Below are 19,783 nucleotides of genomic sequence, written 5' to 3' on the forward strand. Positions count from 1 at the left end.
CCCAAACAAATCCCACTTTAATGCCAGGGGACCGAACCTGTGCATCGGGTAATAATAGGTTCCCCAGGGAGGATTCTAGAGTTGGTTGTAGCGTCACTCAGAACAGACTGGCGCTGATACTTTTGGAGAGGAGGGCTGGTCCCAGGAACTGTCGACAGCCTGCTTTGAAGGTCTCTGCATCTTTGAAGGTCATCTCTGCATCCCCTGGGAGGCTGCGGGTCGGGACTGAGTTGCGTGGAAGAGCTTGGGGAGGCGGCCTGACCCATGGGCCTCCCCAGGGTGGAGAGGTGAAACTGCTTGTGGCTGGTGTGGTCATCTGAGCTCCGCAGTCAGCTTTCAGCAACTTCCCCTTTCCAGGTGCCTGCAGTGGGTATTTACAAAAGCTAACCACCCTTCATCACCCAGGCTACCGTTGAGCCACATGACTGTCCGAAGAGAAGAATACAAATAATCTTCTGGACATCTAAATGACAAGCATGCAAAAGCTTCCAGGCTAGGTCTTGGAAGATATACTGGAAAGACACCAGACTGGCAGGGGTAAGGTGGTATTGTAAACACCTTTCATCTCCACTGCCCCTGCCAGCTGTGGCCTGTGGTTTTTAAAAACCATAAAAGATTTTCCCCTAAAGGTCCAGAATCATAGCGCACATCATCTTCTCCGATTTTGGCTGTATTTTTGAAATCCAGTCTAAGTTCTTCTCGATGGCTTTGCATACTGGACTTTATATGTAATCTTACGATTTATGAGGGCTGGCTGGGTATGGCGGGTTTTCCCCCTTTCTTCTGAGAACACCTCTTTTTTTCTTATGATAGGACTTTCACATGAGAAGCTTAAACTTGCCTCAGAAAGAATTTAAATTTGAGCCCTCCTCTCGTGTCTTGCAAAGGGGAGGTGAGTTAGGAGAGAGTGCGAAGCGGGAAGTTTGGTGTAAGAGAAAGAATAGGAGCTTTGGAGAAATGCAGAACTGACTCAGAATCCTGCCTATGCCCTTTGCCAGTTGCAAGACCTTGGACGAATCACCTGCCTTGTGTGCCTCAGTGTCTTTGTAAAATGGGTATAATGTCCATTCCATGTCATCCTTGTGAGACTTAGATGAGGACATCCCTAAGTGTGCACAATGCCAGGTATGCTGTAGGCGCTGTTTAAGTGTTAGATGTCGGCTTCCTCTGCCCCTTTCCTTTTAGTGTACAGTAAGCTGAGATAGTGGGGCAGCGATCTGCCCTGTGAGCAAGACCGGCTGAGGGTGAAAGAGGAAACTGTGCCCGTTTGAGCAAACCTATCATTTCCTTAACGTCCCCGGCCCTCAGCTCTTAACTAGGTCACCACACAGAACATCCAAATGTGGTTTCTCAGTCTGTGACGGTAACCCTGGGGATGGCTGTCAGTGGACCATGTATTCAGACTTTTCTGCTCTATAGTGGTCATGCTACTAATCCGGCTCACATTCTTGCAGTTCACCAGATGGAAAATGCCCACGGGAGATTTCCTTTTTCTGACGTTCGTCTTTCGGGAGAGTTGGACTGATAGAATATTTGCCATATCTTGAAGTAGTTTGCAAACGACCAGTTGAAATACTTGAATAGTGTTTGAAAGATTTCTTTTTTGGATTATTAAGTTAGGAAAGAATGCCTCCTTTCAATTTCCAATTTTTTTTTTTTTTAGGATGGTAAAACATACATCACAAAATTTACCATTTTCACCATTTTTTTAGTGTATAGTTCTGTGGCATTAAGTACATTCACATTGTTGTGCCGCCGTCGGCCGTCACCACCATCCTTGGCCAGAACTTTTTTCTCTCTCCAACTGAAACCGTGCCCATTAAATACTAATTCTCCATTCACTTCTGCCCCTGGCCCCTGGCAACCGCCATTCCTACTCTATGAATTAGACTGCTGTAGGTACCTCATATAAGTAGAATCATACAATGACATTTGTTTTTAAAGATTTTATTTATTTACTTGTCAGAGAGAGAGAGCGCACAAGCAGGGGGAGCGGCAGGCAGAGGGAAAAGCAGACTCCCCACTGAGCAGGGAGCCCCATGTGGGATCATGACCTGAGCCAAAGGCAGACGCTTAACCAACTGAGCCACCCAGGTGTTCCGCAATGTTATTTTGTGACTGGCATATTTCATTCTTTTTGAAAAACAAAAACAAAAAACATATTTACTCTGTCTTATATTTTCTATTATTCCCTGGCAGGGACTGTTCTACAAACTCTTGCTTTTTTTTCTGAGATGTGTGTGTGAATTTGCATTCTGCCTTAACTGTTTGTGTATGAGCTTTGCATTTTTACCCTGTTGACGGAAAATACCAGTCACAGGAAATGATTGGTTGGAATATTTGATTTATTTTATTTTATTTATTTATTTTTTTAAGATTTTATTTATTTGACAGAGAGAGAGAGACACAGCGAGAGAGGGAACACAAGCAGGGGGAGTGGGAGAGGGAGAAGCAGGCTTCCCGTGGAGCAGGGAGCCCAATATGGGACTCAATCCCAGCACCCTGGGATCATGACCTGAGCCGAAGGCAGATGCTTAACGACTGAGCCACCCAGCCACCCCATGTTTATTTTATTGTTAGAAATAGCTATTGAATCAAGATTTTTAAGTGACTGTACATTAAGTACAGAATCAGATCCTATCTTTGCCTGGTGGATGTCTTCTCAAAAACGAAACTGCAAGTTCTGCCCTCATTCCCCTACCCCACCCTCTACTCCAAAGAAGAGAGCCCAAGAATGTGCTTATGTAAGAGGTTGGTGGTAGCAAAGAAGAGAGACTGGTTAATGGGGACAGTGAACATTGTTTTAGGCTCTTTGATTCCAGGGTAACCTCTCAGCCTTTCTCCTTGTAGGTGGTATACCTTGAAATCCAAACCAGGAAAGAAGGATAAAGAGCGAGGAGAAATTGAGGTTGACATCCAGTTTATGAGAAACAACATGACTGCTAGCATGTTTGACCTCTCCATGAAAGACAAGTCTCGGAATCCATTTGGGAAACTCAAGGACAAGATCAAGGGGAAGCGTAAGGATAGCGCGTCAGATACTGCTTCAGCCATCATTCCCAGCGTGACACCCTCCGCTGACAGTGATGATGAGTCTCCTTCCAAAGACAAGAAAAAGAAATCGAAGATCAAGACCCTGTTTTCGAAGTCGAATTTGCAGAAAACGCCACTTTCCCAGTCCATGTCCGTCCTGCCTACTCCAAAGTCAGACCGAGTGCTGCTTCATCCTGGAGACTTTCAGTCCCAGTGGGAGGATGATGACCATGAGGATGAATCCTCCTCTGCCTCGGATGGTAAGTTTTCTCCTCCTTCTTACTTGGGCGCTCTCTCTCAGCCTATTTGCATTAAGAGAGAAGAAGCAAATCTTAAAGAGGAAGGTTTTAATTCAGTTCCTGGGTTACTGAAATGATGATGGTGGTGGTGATGGTGGTGATGGTGGTTAATCTTGGTTAGAAAGGCTTCTCTATTACTAAGCCCTCTGGTTTCTAAGAATGTATAAATTTCTTTTCTAAAATGTCTGGCTCGGGGCACCTGGGTGGTTCAGTTGGCTAAGTGCCTGCCTTCGGCTCAGGTCATGATCCCTGGGTCCCGAGATTGAGTCCCATGTTGGGCTCCCTGCTCATTGGGGAGCCTGCTCCTCCCTCTCCCTCTGCTGCTCCTCCTGCTTGTGCTCTCTCTCAAATAAATAAATAAAATCTTTAAAAAAAAAGGTAATAAAAAAAATAAAATGTCTGGCTCTGTAACTGATGTACATTAAAAAAGCTTTTGGAGTTAACAATGAATATATCCAGGCTTTTTTTTTTTTTAAGTTAAGAGTAAAATCATAGAACCTTAGAGCAGTTCTGACATTTTATTAACTCATCAGATATTTATTGAGATCCTATTAATGTGTTTAACCCTCATGGGAATCATCTTTAATGAAAGTTGAGGAATCTAGTTCCTTTAACTGTGAATTAACTGTGGATTTGAACTTCAGTTTCAATGACCAAATCCTTACTGTTGGCCAGATTCTGCCCTTCTCATTGGTTTAATGCAGGGTTTCTCAACCTCCACACCGTTTGTAGCTGGGGCCAGATAATTCCTCATTGTGGGGACTGCCCCGTGCATCATAGGATCTTTAGCAGCATCCCTGGCCTCCACCTGTTAGATGCCAGTAACACACCCCCATGCCGATAACCAGAAATGCATTCAGACACAAGAGATGGTCACCCCCTTCCGGTTGTGAACCGGTCGTTTAACTTCTTGTTTCCTTTTGATCTTTGTTTTTCTTTCCACAGTCATGTCTCACAAGAGAACAGAGAGTGCAGATGCTAAGCAACTGAACCAGATCAATTTCAGTCTTCCCAAGAAGGAAGGACTCTCCTTTCTTGGCGGCCTTCGGTCTAAGAATGATGTCCTTTCTCGCTCTAATGTCTGTATCAACGGGAACCATGTTTACATGGAGCAGCCGGAAGCCAAGAGTGAGACCAAGGACAGTACCCCCTCCTCTTCCCCGTCCCCCCAGGGCTTCAGGAAGAAGCATCTCTTCTCCTCCACCGAGAACCTGGCTCCTAGGTCTTGGAAGGAGCCTGGAGATGGAGGGATGGTGTCTTCCGACAGGCGGTTCTCTGAGTCTTCCACAAAGGACTCTCCGAAATCCATGTCTCTGCCGACCTACCAGCCGCAGGGCAGTGGGGATATTCGGGAGAACACGGCTCTGGCGAGCTTGGAAGCTGCAAAAGAAACCAAAGAGAGCAAAAAGCAGGAGAACAAGAAGTCCTCTTTGCTTTCTCTGGTGACGGGAAAGAAGGACGTGGCTAAGGGCAGTGAGGGTGGAAGCCTGCCTACCATCCCAGGGAAGGAGAAGGAAGGCACGCTGATGGAAGTCCAACCAAGGGAGGACCAGCCAGGGCCTGATGAAGACCTAGTGAAAAGCTCTGAGAAGGACACTCTGGCTGTCATCTCTGGATGGGTTAAATCCCTGAATCCCTTTGAGGAAGTGCCGATCACAGAACCGGAAGCTGACCGAGAGCCCAAGTCAGAACCTGCACCAGCTGTCGGCTCTACAAGGGCTCCGCAGACCAAAGCTGTCAAGCCTCGGTGAGTCTTAGCCCCCCTGGTGCAGGGTCTGCACCTCACTGTTCGTGGTGGTCAGCAAGGTCTGCCGGTCGAGCAAATCTTGCATGTGGATCCCGGGTGGTACCAGTGTATGGCAAGCATTTAATGGCCTGAGTTATTTTTACCAGCCCATCCTGCCTGACCGCCTGCCTGCCTGGCTGGCCCACCCTGGCCCAGATTACAGTGATGTGTCCCAGCCCAGAGCCACTGCCAGCAGGCATGGGCTTTCCGTCTCAGTAAGATAATCAGCCCCCAGTGGAATGCCCTGGTTTGCAGCAGATTCTGAGTATTGCGAGTTGGGCAGACCAGATTTTGGTTGTGGCATGTGCAGAACATGTGTTTATTTAGAGTTCTTGTCACATATTTCCCTTTGAGGCGGATGATATCTTTCCTCCTTGCAATTTGGCATTGGTGTGCTGGCACGGGAGACCCTTGGCCCACTCTCGAGTGTGCCCGTTCTCTGCGTGTTCAGTGTGCATCTCGTTGCAAGAGCCTGAGTGAGCGTTGGGGGCTTTCTGCTTTCTCACATTCACACTGACAATATTTCTGTGGTCTGGGATGGAAGAGACTTTTTTTTGAGATTCTGCTTACTTTGATTTCACACACACACACACACACACACACAAATACACAGACACACACACACACACGGACACACACACGCAGACTGTTCCTCTTCAGGATTGGTGCCTGTTGCCTTCAGGTGCATCTTTTACTGCTTCGAACTTTGTAGATACTTTTTGTTTATCACCAAAAGAAACTGTGGGCTGTTGCTTTACCTGGAGCTTTCTGTTTCTGTTGCAATAGCCCTTCGTGTGGCAGGTGTGTTGGTGATAAAAGTGTCCCTTTCGTACGTTAAGTGATTGATGTTCCGTCTCTCACTTCTTAAGATATTGCCCCAAATATAAAAGTGTTCTCCCCTTTGGAGCAACTTTATTTGTAAGTGTTTCTCGCCTCTCACGATGCATCTGCAACTGACCTGCAGACTTTATTTTGTCCTTTTTGCAGACTGGACGTGTCTCCAGAGGCTCAACCCACAGCCAGGCTTCCTTCTTCCCCTGACTCTCCTCTCTTCTTCTCTGCTCTTCTTTCCAGTTCTGGCCACACACCAGTCCCTTCTAAATCGGGGCATGGTGCAGAGACACCGTCCTCTGAATCTCCCTCTGTCTTCTCTTTCTCATCTCCCATAGTGGCTCCCATTTCCACCTCCACGCCGGTTGAGAACTGGCCTTCCTCAGATAAGGGCCAAGCCTGTCCTGAAGAGCCATCTTTGCTCCTTAAGGCAGAATTGCCAAGGGAGAGTTTAACACAAGTTCCAAAGACTATTTCTGGTGGCTCGGGGTCACTTTCCAAAAAGCTACCCACTCCAGCTTGTAAAGGGACGGAAGATTCTCCCATGAGGAAGACCAGTGAGGTAGGCCCAGAGAGCACCGTCGGTAGTGACTCAGAAAAGTCTCTCCTGAAGCAGCCTGAAATGGGGCACCAGGGGGAAGATCTGGGGTTTCCCCCCTCAGAACGAGACTACGTCCCTTCATTTCAGGAGGCCCAAGAAGTAACATTCGCCCTTTCACTCAGAAGTGGGCAGACTGAAAGCCCAGTGGGGAGGCCTCCGATGGGGGCAGACACGGACTCGGAGAGTCTGTCTGCGTCTTTTGGGGAGAACGGACTTCAGGAAGACAGCATGACTTCTGCCATGAAGGAAGGGGTGCCCCCTCTTCAGATGGGAGAATCGGCTCCCCCTCTTGGCTCCGTGATGCAGAGACACGGAGAGAATGTGGGCGAGAGCCGAAAGAAAATCAAGAAGCACGTGTCATTTTCTGAGCAGCTCTTTACACAAGAGGAGCTAGAGAAGTCCGCCGGGCCGGTGGAAGAGGACAGAAGTGATCCCCAGGAGCTGACGCATGAAGGAGCCGCTGCTGGAAACGTGTCAGACCGGGAGCCTGCTGGGTCCCTTCACGCAGAGGACGCAGAGAAGGGCGCTGTGTCCCCACCCGGGCGCGCGAAGTGCGGTGTGCCGGCTTCTGAGGCAGACCCCCTTCCCCGCCCCTCATGCGAGGAGAGCGTCTCAGAAGGCCCCGTGAGTGAAGCAAGCTCAGGGAAAGACATTCCCCTCTTGACGATCGAGCCAGACGATATACTTATGGCTCAAAATCAGAGCAAAGCCAGTGATCACGAAGGTTTATTGTCCGATCCCCTGAGTGGCCTTCACTCTACCCCAGGTGTGAACTCTCCAGTCATGGCTGATCTGGCCTTAACCCTTCCTTCCATTCCTGAGGTGGCATCGGATGATGAGAGAGTGGATCAGGTTGAAGACGACAGAGAGACAGCCCAGGTGGCGGCCCTGGAAGGAGGGCCTTCTTCCTTGAGCCTGTCCCCTGCCCGTCCTGAGATGGAAAAGGGGCCGAGGGGCGAGGCAGACGGGTGGGCAGCGCCTGTGGAGAGCCTGCATGACCTCAGGTCAGAGGCACCCAAAGCATGTGCTGCAGCGTCTTCAGGTCCAGCTGCAGCTTCAGGAATTCACAAACCAGATCTTGGCAAGGGCTCACGCTTGGATAAACGGCTGCCAGGTCCTGGCGGTGGCAAGAAGGGAAAGCTGATGGGAAATGGGAGGCCAGGCCAGCCTCCTGATAGGGCCCTGGATTCTCCTATATCCAGCCCCTCCTTTTCTGAGACCTTTCCTGTTACACACTCTTCCCCCAGCAGCCCACACGCTGACACTCACCCCACCGGTACAGCAGAATCTCAAAAAAAAGCAACAGCAGAGGGCTCCGCTGGTAAGGTGGAAAATTCTAGCAAGAGGAAGCCGCTTCTTCAGGCCTGGGTCTCACCCTCAGAGACACATCCAGTGTCAGCTCAGCCGAGCGCGGCAACGGGGTCAGCCAAGCACAGGTGAGAGTCGGGGAAGATCGTTTCATCCATGGGAGCGATGCGCCGCCCCCCCGCCCCAACCCTTTGCCTTCTGCCTGCGGGGGTTTTGGCTTTCTGCTTGCACGGCTGTCCCGATGGCACACCCGCGTGCTGTGCTGGTAGGGCCTGTTTTCAAAGGGTCTCCCCCCGCCCCGTGGTGGGAATACCTCCTCGAGACACTCCTGTGTTTGTAGGGAGAACATAGTGCCAGTCTTCAGAGGTAGTTTAGGGATTGTTCTGCCCAGTCAGAGTTGGGGCGCTCGAACCACAACGATGTCCTGTGGCCCGTCTCTTCCTAGCATCAGAAAGCAGCCGAGACGGAGTGGTAGAACCCAGCAGTGCTGAAAGCTTGCTGTAAGGTGAAGCTGAGGAACGGAAGGCTCAGTAGTGACTCCCACGGTGCGGGTCCTAGGCTGTAGTTGCCCCCCAAATCAGAGGCTGTCTTTAATGTTCTTCTGACATTGACAGTGAGACCGGGGGTCTTGTGAGAGCACCAGGACACCTGGCTGTCCGGTGTGCATGGTGGGCCCGCATGTGGCTGCCTCGTGCTGGCCGCCCTCCTATCCACAGGAACGCTGGTGTGTGTCGGACTGGAGGTGTGAACAGAACTTGTCACCACTCTGCCCTCTTGTCTGTCTCGCCGGCTGCCATCCGCGAGATGGACGGTTTCTCGGTTTTGTCATTACTGAAAGGTCTAAGGATCCTATCCCCTTCTCTTTAGACTCCACCCCGTGAAGCCAATGAACACAACAGCCACCAAGATTGCTAACTCCAGCTTGGGCACCGCCACCATCATCAGTGAGAACTTGATCAATGAGACCATGATGAAGGTATGTCTCCTCCAAGAAGTAGGCGTGCTAGTTAGGGATCTATGAAAAAACCCATTTCTAGAGTCACCATGATATACACCTTCTTCGGCAGCAGGTAATGCCAGGAGTGACTTGAGCATACAAACGTCTGGGTCTGCAGATAATCTTTGGAAGCCTCCACGCTTCCCAGGGGATTATTACTGCCCCCCTGAGAGTTACTTAGTTACTGTTGAATTGCTTAGGTCTCAAGCAACGTGATTGATACCGGTGCTGCTTTTTGGTGAGAAGAAAATGTCACCCACCATCTGGTCTGTTCCAATCAGATATTTTCATTTCCCCGTGTATTTTTTCTTATCTTTTGGCAAGAATGTAAAATTCTTGTGGTTGTCATCATTGCCTAGATATACTTTTTTGAAACTTTATTCTGCAATCGTTTCAAACTTAAAAAAAGTTGCAAGAATAGTACAAAGGACTGCTATAAACCTTTCATCAATTGTTGACATTTTACCATATTGTCTTTATCACTTTCACCCTCTCTTTCTCCTGTTCCCTGTCCATTCTCTCTTTGTATATATATACTTTTTTTTTTTTTTGTCTGAACCATTGGAGGGTAAGTTGCCTACCTCATGCCCCATTTACCACTAAATACTTAAGTGTGTAATTCCTAAGAATAAGGTCATTTAATCAAGGTCAAGACATGTAAAGTTGATGTAATCCTCTTTTCTCATCTGTAGCCCATACTTGAGCTTCACCTCTTGTCTCATGAGTGTGCTCCCTAGTTTTCCTGTTTTTCTGTCCAGTCCAGGATCCAGTCCGGGATCTCTTGCTGTTTTGTTGCCGTGTCTCCCCGGGCTCCTTTATCCTGGAACAGTTCCCCAGCCTTCTTGAAGTCTCTCAAGACCTTGACATTCTCTAAGACTTTAGATCAGTTGTTTTGTAGAATTTTCCTCTGTTTGGATTTGTCTGCTATCTCCTCATGGTTTGGTTGAGGTCGCGCATTCCTGGCAGGAATTAACCGTGCAAATCATGCGTCCTTCTCAGTGGTTCGTAGAAGGAGGCACATTACATCCGCTTGTCGTGGTAGTGGGCATGTTAACTCTGATGACTGACTTTAGGTGGTGTCCACAAGGCTCTCTAGTGTAAAGTTCCTATTTTCCCCTTTTACAATCAATATGAAATTCGTGGGGAGTTAATTTCAGACTATGTAAACATCCTGTTCTCAGGCTTTCGGATCCATTGGTGAATATGGCAGTGGCGAAATGGTGATTTTCCAGTTCCATCGCCCACATAGAAACACTGTTCAATTCTCTTTTTCATTCAGTAGATCATAAGCATTTTTGCATGTTGCTACTTAATTAGTCTTTGAAATGGTTGTACCAATATTTGCTTAACCATTCCCCTGTTATTGGATATTTGGGTGATTTTCTGTTCTTCAGTGTGAATAATGTTATAGTCAACAATTTCTTGCATAGAACTTTTCCCCTTCTTAAGCTAAATTTCCAGGAAGGATATCGCTTGATTAGAGGATCTCTTCTCTTTCAAAAACTTGGGCTAACTTTAAAAAAAAACAACTCCTGCCCACCAGCGAAACCAAGCCAACCCCCCAGATGATCTCTGCTTTGGAGCATCTCCATCCTGCCTTTTCTGGTTCTAAAGTCAGGAGGCTATGGAACACTGCCTCGTTGCAAACCTCTGGTCTTTGACTCATTATCACTTGGGCTGGAGGAGAATGATTTACGGAGGGACTGGTTGGCAAGGCTGTGTTGCGTTTCAAATATGTGGAGAGGAATTTCCTGACTACTGGGGACCACTGTCAGTAGAAATAAACTTTATTTCTATTTTAGTCCAGGGCATCTAAACGCTTCATTTAATGAGAATTTTACAGTCCTATGCACTGTAAAACATCAAGTAGTCTTTGCGATTTTAGAATAAAAATTTCTTGCTTATGTCTCCTTTACTCCTATAAGCATTTTTATATTTTTTAAGATTTTATTTATTTGTGAGAGAGAGAGATAGGGAGAGAGAGCATGAGCAGGGAGGAGAGGGAGAATCAGGCTCTCAGCTCAGTAGGGAGCTCGATGCAGGACTCAATCCCAGGACCCTGAGATCACGACCCGAGCTGAAGGCAGACGCTTAACCAACCGAGCCACGCAGGCGCCCCTGTAAGCGTTTTTAAAGTGCCAGTTAGTTGTTACCACCTGGGTTCCATTGCATCTCTGCCGCCAGGAGCTGGGCGAAGGGTTTACTGAAAGCTGGGGCTCTGAGGTTCAGGGAAGGAGGCTGAATAGTGGTAACAGATGGTCATGGCGAATGAGCTAGCATCTTCTAGCTGCCTTGCCTTCTCTTCCCTTGTACTGCGTGCTGCCGGGGCCAGTGGTAAGTGAGCATCATTCTGCTATGTTTTAGCCCTAGCCTAAAAATGCCCCATAACTCGCCCAGCTCAGCTTGGCGGGCCTCTGAGGGTGTGAAGAGGCAGCACTTACCTTCCAGGAGTTAACGATATTTACCAGGAAACCGGGCAAAAGAATAGCATAAAAGGGACAGTAATGAAAACTAGGGTCATGGAGCAGCCTCCCATCCCCTCTTGTACTGTGGAATGCAGCTGCGCTCCAAAGAGAAACAAACACCTAGCTCTCGGGAAGTGAGCAAGACCCTTGGCTCCCATTTTATTTATTCTTCAAAGCTCATTTAATCAGGGGCTTATCTCCTGGCCCTGACTGAGAGAATATCTTGCCTTAAAACAAAGGCAACTGCTGCTTATTTTGCTCATGATTTGTAAGCCCGGCAGCTGCCCTTCTGGCTGCCTGCAACAAAGCGCTTGGTCCTGGACCATACCTAGTAAATACTCTGAGCAAATATGGAAAGTTTCCTAGCGGCTCCTCTTGGCCCCCCATATAACAGATGCTTTGTACTAAGCCATAAATAATATTTACAAAAGTTACAAAAGTAACTACTCTTTGGAATGTTGCAAAGTACCAGCGAGGTTAGGGAAAGAAATTGCACAGCTGAAGTTATGAAAAGCTAACTGAGTCATTATCATAATGGGGTTTTTTTTGGGTTGCTGTTTTAGGGCCTCCATCCCTTATAGATGATTTATAACTTAGGAGTGTATTATTTACCCAGGTGGCTTTAACACTTCCATTTAAAAATAATACAGCCAACTACATCCAAAAATCATCTGTCCTGTTAATATGGAAAAAGTTAGACACAGATTTGAATATACGTCATTATTATTACAACTATGGTGGGAACATCCAAGGTGAAAATCCTGGAAGGAAATATGTGACAATGGGCAGTGTTTTTTCTTGAATTAATGGTTATTTTCTTTGTACCTCTTCCTCGCCATGGCTGTTGCTCACTTTCTGTAATGCTGGATTGTTTTATAATTTTTTAAGTCATCACATATCTAGGATTGCCTAATGATTTCAAAGTCTTACATTCTTTCCCCTTTGGGTTATGAAATCCAAATTGAATAGCTGTTTTATAGTTTGTAAGGTATGAAGTGCACATGCCTTTTCAACCCTACGCATTTATCATAAGGAAATATTTTAGAGACGTGATCAAAGATTTATGCTCATACATTTTAATAAAAATGTTATATATAATTTGAAAACTGAAAAAATCTAAATATCTAGCAAAGGAGATAGGTAAAATATAATGAAATTTTAAGTATCCATTAAAAATGATTTTTGCTGGGGCACCTGGGTGGCTCAGTCGTTAAGCGTCTGCCTTCGGCTCAGGTCATGATCCCAGGGTCCTGGGATCCAGCCCCACATCGGGCTCCCTGCTTGGCAGGAAGCCTGCTTCTCCCTCTGCCACTCCCCCTGCTTGTGTTCCCTCTCTCGCTGTGTCTTTCTCTGTCAAATAGATAAATAAAAATCTTAAAAAAAAAAAAAATGATTTTTGCTAAAAAAAAAAAAAAGGTGGGGGCGCCTGGGTTGCTCAGTCCGTTAAGTGTCTGCAGACCTTCGGCTCTGGTTGTGATCCCAGGGTGCTGGGATTGAGCCCTGAGTCAGGCTCCCTGCTTGGTGGGGAGCCTGCTTCTCCCTCTCCCGCTCCCCCTGCTTGTGTTCTCTCTCTCTGTCAAATAAATAAGTAAAATCTTTTTTAAAAATTATTTTTGCTAAAATTTAGTGATGGGAAAATGCTCACAAAGTAATTTTAAAATGCTTGAAAACCATATTCTGCATGATGCTTAAAGTATAAAACTTAGCATAAAGAAACCAAGGAAGAAATAAGAGACCCAAATGTTATGTGTTGGAGTTCCAGGTAATAATTTTTTCCCTCTTCTGCATTTGAGATTTTCCATTATGAGGAAATATCCCCTTTATAGTGAAAGCAGAATTCTGTTATTTTGGAGGAAAATTAATTTTTTTTAAAGATTTTATTTATTTACTTGAGAGAGAGCAAGAGAGCACAGAGAGAGAAGGAGAAGCAGACTCTCCGCTGAGCAGGGAGCCTGTCGCGGGGCTCGATCCCAGGATCCCGGGATCATGACTGGAGCCAAAGGCAGACGCCTCACCGACTGAGCCACCCAGGCGCCCCTGGGGAAAATGAATTTTAATTTGTCTTCAAAGTCTAGTTGAGCTGTCACGCCCCATCTTTGCAGTTTGTCCCGATTTCCTGTGTAGCAGAGGGCTCTTGGTTGTCCAGCTCTCTGAGCCCTAGTGTGTGAGGCACTCTAAGGACCTGGTCTCTACTCTCCAGGAGCACCTGCTGCTCCTGCCTCCAGGCTTCTTCATCTTTCTCTCTCACAAACCGTCTTGCCCTGTATCTTAAATGATCCACATTTTTTAATAAATAAAATCCTTGTATGACAGAGCTATAATCTAAAAACCCTTGAGGACATCAAGACAACTCCTTTTTTAAAAATTGTGGTAAAATAGGGGCGCCTGGGTGGCTCAGTTGGTTAAGCGACTGCCTTCGACTCAGGTCATGATCCTGGAGTCCCGGGATCGAGTCCCGCAGCAGGCTCTCTGCCCAGCGGGGAGTCTGCTTCTCCCTCTGACCCTCCCCCTCTCATGCTTGCTCTTTCTCATTCTCTCTCTCAAATAAATAAATAAAATCTTAAAAAAAAAATTGTGGTAAAATAAACATAACATAAAACTTTTACCCTCTTAAGCATTTAAAAATTAAAAAAATAATTTTCAATTCAAGCGCAATTAACATATAGTGTTATATTAGTTTCAGGTGTACAGTTTAGTGATTCAACAATTTTATACATTACTCTGCTTATCATAAGTGTGTTCTTCATCCCCATCATCTATTTCACCCATCCCCCCGCCCCGTGGTAGCCATCAGTTTGTTCTCTACAGTTAAGAGTCTGTTTCTTGGTTTGTCTCTTTTTTTTCTTTGTTCGTTTGGTTTGTTTCTTAAATTCCACATATGAGTGAAATCATATGGTATTTGTCTTTCTCAGGCTGACTTGTTTCGCTTAGCATTATACTCTCTAGGTCCATCCACGTTGTTGCAAATGGCGAGATGTCATTTTTTATGGCTGAGAAGTACTCCATTATGTGTGTGTGTGTACCACTTCTTTATCCATTCATCAGACGAGGGACACTTGGGCTGCTTCCATAGTTTGGCTCTTGTAAATAATGCTGCAACAAACATAGGGGTGCATTTATCTTTTCAAATTAGTGTTTTTGCATTCTTTGGGTAAATACCTAGTAGCGGGATTACTGGATCAATTCTATTTTTAATTTTTTAAGGAACCTCTGTACTGTTTTCCACAGTGGCTGCACCAGCTTGCATTCCCAGCAACAGTGCGTAAGGGATCATAAGCATTTTTAAGTGTACAGATCAGTAGCATTAAGTACGTTCACCTTGTACAACCAGTCTCCAGAATCCTTTTCCAGACACTCAACTTTTTGGTTGAAGATGGTTTCAGAATTACTAATAGGGTGACTGAGGTCCAGAGGAATGTGTGCCTTCAACAAGTTAAAAAAACAAAAACAACAAAAGGATTAGGGGAGAAGTGGTTTTTTGAAAAAGTAGTCCAACATCTCGCCTGTTTCCGTGCAGCCTGTGTTAGGTGAAAACCTGCTCTGTGCATGGAATTGTCGGTGTGTGCTTCTAAGCCGGGACTACGAGCCCTGTGCTTTCCTTCCGAGCCAGGATAAGACGGATGGGATTTCTCTCTGATGTCTGGCTAGCATGTAGGCAGCTTACGTCGCTGCACTGAGCAGCGCCTTCTATCATGTTGTCAAAAGAGTGAATGATGATTCTGCTCTTGACTTAGCTTCTCCAGCTGGAGACTTGGTATGACGTGGTACTTTTCATTCAATCCTTATCTTGTGTTTCCTCACGGTTTGGGCCTGGTCACTTTGCAGCTGGACTCCAGTCATCCCAGATTATAAATGCTGATGGAGTAACTCCTTAGGGCTCCTGCTCTTGGCAAGAGTGGGGCCGCTCAGCCCTGGCACTGGCCGCTGTGTGCCCAGAGGGTGTGCCATGATTCTGAGCTGCTGACTGGGTGATGCGCCACCGTGGCACTTAGCTCTGACTCTGAACATGTCTCAAGTATGAAATGATTTAAAATGGGGTCTCTGAGTGGCCAGTGCATCAGCCTACCTGTGGACTCCTCAGGTAGTCCAGGATGAGCAGCTGCGTGGGGTGGTGATGGGTGAACATCGTCTCCTGCACCTTCTGTCACTAGGGTTTCTTCATGGGCCGCCTTAGCTTGGGGCTCTCAGCTTCGCATTGATATTTCATTGTGCCAGCTCCTAGTGTCCAGAGACCTCCAATTGTTACATTTCCTAAAACCTCAAATCCAGAGTCTAATCCAGGGGTTTGTAGGCTGTGAGCCGAGTATGGTTTTTACATGTTTAAAAAGTCGTAAGACAGAACAAACGAACCAACAAAGAAGAACAGACAACACAGGCCATATATGGCCTGCAAAGCCTCAACTATTTACTCTCTGATCCTTTACAGAAAACTTTGTCAATAAACCGGTTTTCTACCGGAACTGAAAATACATTCCCAGGAGACTCCGATCGCTAATAACATTTTCCTCTTTTAGATTTCTTTACGATATTTGCCTTCTTTGCTGACTTTACCATTTTTTCTCCCCCTGTCTCCCCTTCTAAAGAAATACAACCCCTCGGACCCCGCCTTTGCTTATGCACAGCTAACCCACGATGAGCTGATCCAGTTGGTCCTCAAACAGAAGGAGACGATAAGCAAGAAGGAGTTTCAGGTTCGCGAGCTGGAAGACTACATTGACAATCTGCTCGTCAGGGTCATGGAGGAGACCCCCAACATCCTCCGTATTCCGGCTCAGGTCGGCAAAAAAGCAGGAAAGATGTGAATCGTCAGCCTAGGAGACGGAGACTGTTTTGTGAGTTTGTTTCCACCTGCTCCTGAGGCCAAGGACTCCGTATGCCTGATAACCAGCTTACAGGCTCAAAGTCACCAGCTGCCTCCCTTGCCTGTTATCTGGCAAGAGTCAGTTCCACCAACTGAAGCCAGGTTAATTATTACAATGAATCTTTTACTGTACATTCCCAGGGTTTTATTTTTAAATGCCACTGTGCCTTTAAGTATATTGTAAATGTTTTATGCTCTGACCAGAGATGTGGTCATAAGATCTGCTCCTGGCCCAGAGACTCAGATGGCGCAGGGTTATTCGTGTATTTAACATTGGGATTTTCTTTCTTCGATATTGACATTTAAAACTACGTACTCCTCCTCCCACCCCGCCCCGTCAGTGAAGTGTGGGGTGAAATGAGAAGGACCGGGCACATACTTGCTTGGCTTTTGAGTAGCTCAGGGTGATGTTTGGCTGCAGGTGCTAAGTTTTGATACCGTGTAAACCTCTGGGCTTCTTGGACTTGGTCTTGTTGATTTGACCGAAGCAGGGGAGGTTAAAGAAAGCCTCTGAGTGTGCCTTGTAGATTTGGAACAAGCTGCCTTTTCTAAGCACCAGCTGCACTACTCTTTAGCCTTACAGTGTGCTCCTGATCGGTCCATAGGGCGTGTCTGTGGGGACGTGAGAAGCAGAAGAGGGAATTCCTCACTTTGCACTCACTTAACGGGGGTTGGTCAAAGGCTCACGGTAGCCGGTAGCCAGGTTCCTGCTGGCTAGAGTGGCCTCGTCAGTGCTTGAGAAGGGATCGGGTGGCCCAAGCATTTACTCGGTTCCACCAGGTATGGGATCATCTCAGTAGGACTCCTGTGGCCTATTCCCCAGTGCCTTTGCTTGGCTCCCTGATTTCCTCAGCAACACTTCCTGGCGATTCCCGCCCCCCACCAACCCTTGTTACAAAATTACGAAGAGCAAGAAGATTAACACTTAGTTTTGGTTGGCTGTATTTTTAAATCTAGAAGAACACACCTATTTTTTAAAGCTAGGACGCTTCTGAACTAATAGCTCCAGTTCGGATTCCTCAGGTAGTTTCCTTGTACGGAACCTAATGCTGGAATTAGAATGTTTCTGTGTTGCTCGTTTTTTTTTTTTCCTCCTGGTTGTGACAGACTCTTACCAAACTTTGACCTCTCTCCGGGGCGGAAGAAGATCACAGGCCAGCGTGGTGGGCAGGGCTTGAGGCAACAACAGTCATTAGACTGGGGGTCTCTTCTCTGTATGTTCTTGTTCTGTGGAGGGTAAAGAGGCAGGACGGTTGGCAGCAGAACCCCTTTTCAGGATCACACGTTGGCTGCAATGTTAGTTATATCGGAGCACTTTAACCTGAAGGGTGATACTATAACTTGATTAATCAGCTTTTGATTATCTTACAGGAGTGGGGACCACTGTAAACTTCCCAGATGACTTGTATTTTTGTAGTGCTATGAGAGTTATTTACATACCTATAAAGAGAACCATGTATTCGCCTCAACTCTGAAAACGTACATGTATATATATTCGTTCCGCAATAGGTTTTTTACTTAAAAACGTATTTTGACTGTGATAACCCAAGGGCACTGGGGCAGGGGTGCTCTGAATGATTTCTCCTTAGAAGAGCTGGTGTGGAGACCTGCATTGTTCACGAGAGGTGCTTGGTCTGGAGATATTATCTGCCGCTAGGACCTCGGGTATGTAACTCGGTCAGTGTTTGAGAGGGACGTCTGGGTAGAAGAGTGAATTCCTGTGCTCTGAAATGCCACTTGGGGACTCTGGAGGATGAAGGACAATTTACTTCAAGGGTGTCTGGCTTCTACCACTGCTGGGGAAAAAAATCCAATTTATAGCATTCCTGCACCTCTCAAAGTAGCTAACCTGGAGGGCATGAGGTAATGAGTGTCCTGGAGGGCTCTACTTTGGTGGAGGATTTATCTAGGAGAAGCTTTAGTCTTCCCTGAGCCATTAGCAGGGGCTGGTGAATCGGAGTGTTGGAGCTCCTGTGCCCGGCACGTGTCAGAGGGCGCACGCTCACCTACACAAGGAGAGTTGGGACTCGCCTCTGGCTGCTAGAAATGCCAACCTGATGGAAGGACGCTGGGAGGAAGCTGTGTTCTGGAGAAGCAGGAGCAGGTCTTTTCCTGGCCTTGCCCAGCTGCCTCCAGAAAGAGCAGTCAGTACTTAAGGGAAGCATCAGATTAAACACTGAACACCTTGCAGTGAACTTCAGTTGGAGGTCAGCCTCCTGAAAAAAATGTCAATCCTTTGCCTGTTTCCTATCATCTCATTCCTTGGACTTTGACAGGTTTCCTGCCCTCCATTTTATTCCTGTGTTAATGCATATCACAGTGGAGGAACAAGAAAGTCTGCCCTTTGCCATGAGGAAGAGCTCTTGACCCTGAGTGGGAGGTGTGTGCACATGAATAGGGTGTGTGTGTGTGTGTGTGTGTGTGTGTGTGTGTGGTTTCCAGCTTTGCTAACAGTGGGAGCTCAAAAGGGCAGAGAGGGAGGAGGGCCTATGACACTCAGCCACATACCCAATTGAAGGCCAGAGGCAATTTACTGTTAAATTAGGTAGGATCTTCCCTCCCTGAGTCCCTTTTCCCAGTCGATCTTTTTATTTTCTTTTTGAGAACTACGAATTAATGATCCCTCAAGGCTGACAGATTAATTGCCTTAGGTGGAGAATTTAGCCTCCTAGTAATCATACCAACCTCGACTCTGTGGCTTCTCACTATCTATTATATGAGCTACTAACTTGACTTCTTCCACCCTCCGATTGAAAGATCGCCCAGCATTTTTGGATTATAAAATAATTTCCTGCCTTGTTAGTTTGGGAGTTTTTAATTTCTTTGGTTTGTTTTTCAGAAGTAACCTAAAATTTCTACAACACTAAATAAAATGGTACTACCTTTCAAAGATTTGTGTCTGTACTTTCATGTGGGTGCAATAAAAATGTCTTCTTAAAGAAAACCTCTCGGGAGACTTGGGTGGCTCAGTTGTTAAGCATCTGCCTTCGGCTCAGGTCGTGATCCCAGGGTCATGGGATCGAGCCCCGCATTGGGCTCCCTGCTCTGCGGGAAGCCTGCTTCTCCCTCTCCCACTCCCCCCTGTTTGTGTTCCCTCTCTCGTTGTCTCTCTCTCTGTCAAATAAATAAATAAAGTCTTTTTAAAAAAAAAAAAGAAAAGAAAACCTCTCTTAGGGAGTGACCAGTGTTTCTTACCCCATGAGCTTCCCTCATCTGGATTCCTGTGGCTGCCACCTTGCCTGGGGCCCAGAGGTCCCAGTGTCCTTTCTCCAGCAGAGGCTGGGACATCTCTGATCCCTATGACACGCCCCTCATCTTGGCCTGCAGGGACCATGGCATTTACCAGAAGAACATCATTTGAATTCTCTGCCCCCACTGCGAAGAGCTGCTACCTCTTCCTTGAAACCGGGCACTTTTGGCTGAGCATATGAATGAGGTCCCTTCCTTGATCCCTCCACCCCACCCCCGATTTCCTAGAGAGTAAAAGTTTCACTGTGGGGACTTGATTTAAATTCAAATTGGCTTCAGACTGCCCCAGACCTGGGAGCCAAATCCCTGGTTCAGTCAACTCTGTATTCATTTCTGAGTAGAGGGTATTAGGG

General features: G+C 46.7%; 1 protein-coding gene across 2 annotated transcripts in view; it reads left to right on the top strand.

Annotated features, from left to right (window-relative positions):
• RAB11FIP1 (RAB11 family interacting protein 1) overlaps positions 1–19,071 on the top strand; it is a 32,026-nt gene extending 12,955 nt beyond the window's left edge. Inside the window, exons 2-6 of one of the 2 annotated variants that reach the window (XM_035004046.1) lie at positions 2,851–3,293; positions 4,278–5,079; positions 6,106–7,986; positions 8,726–8,834; positions 15,904–19,071. In XM_035004046.1, the coding sequence (XP_034859937.1) occupies positions 2,851–3,293; positions 4,278–5,079; positions 6,106–7,986; positions 8,726–8,834; positions 15,904–16,122 (3,454 nt within the window). In that variant the 3' untranslated portion in view covers positions 16,123–19,071. The remainder of the gene's footprint in view (positions 1–2,850; positions 3,294–4,277; positions 5,080–6,105; positions 7,987–8,725; positions 8,835–15,903) is intronic. The other variant, XM_035004047.1, reaches the window with a different exon arrangement.
• The last annotated feature ends 712 nt before the right edge of the window (positions 19,072–19,783 follow it).

Source organism: Mirounga leonina, unplaced genomic scaffold (genome assembly GCF_011800145.1).
Source record: "Mirounga leonina isolate KUSES-001 unplaced genomic scaffold, KU_Mleo_1.0 Mir_128, whole genome shotgun sequence".
Taxonomy (NCBI): domain Eukaryota; kingdom Metazoa; phylum Chordata; class Mammalia; order Carnivora; family Phocidae; genus Mirounga; species Mirounga leonina.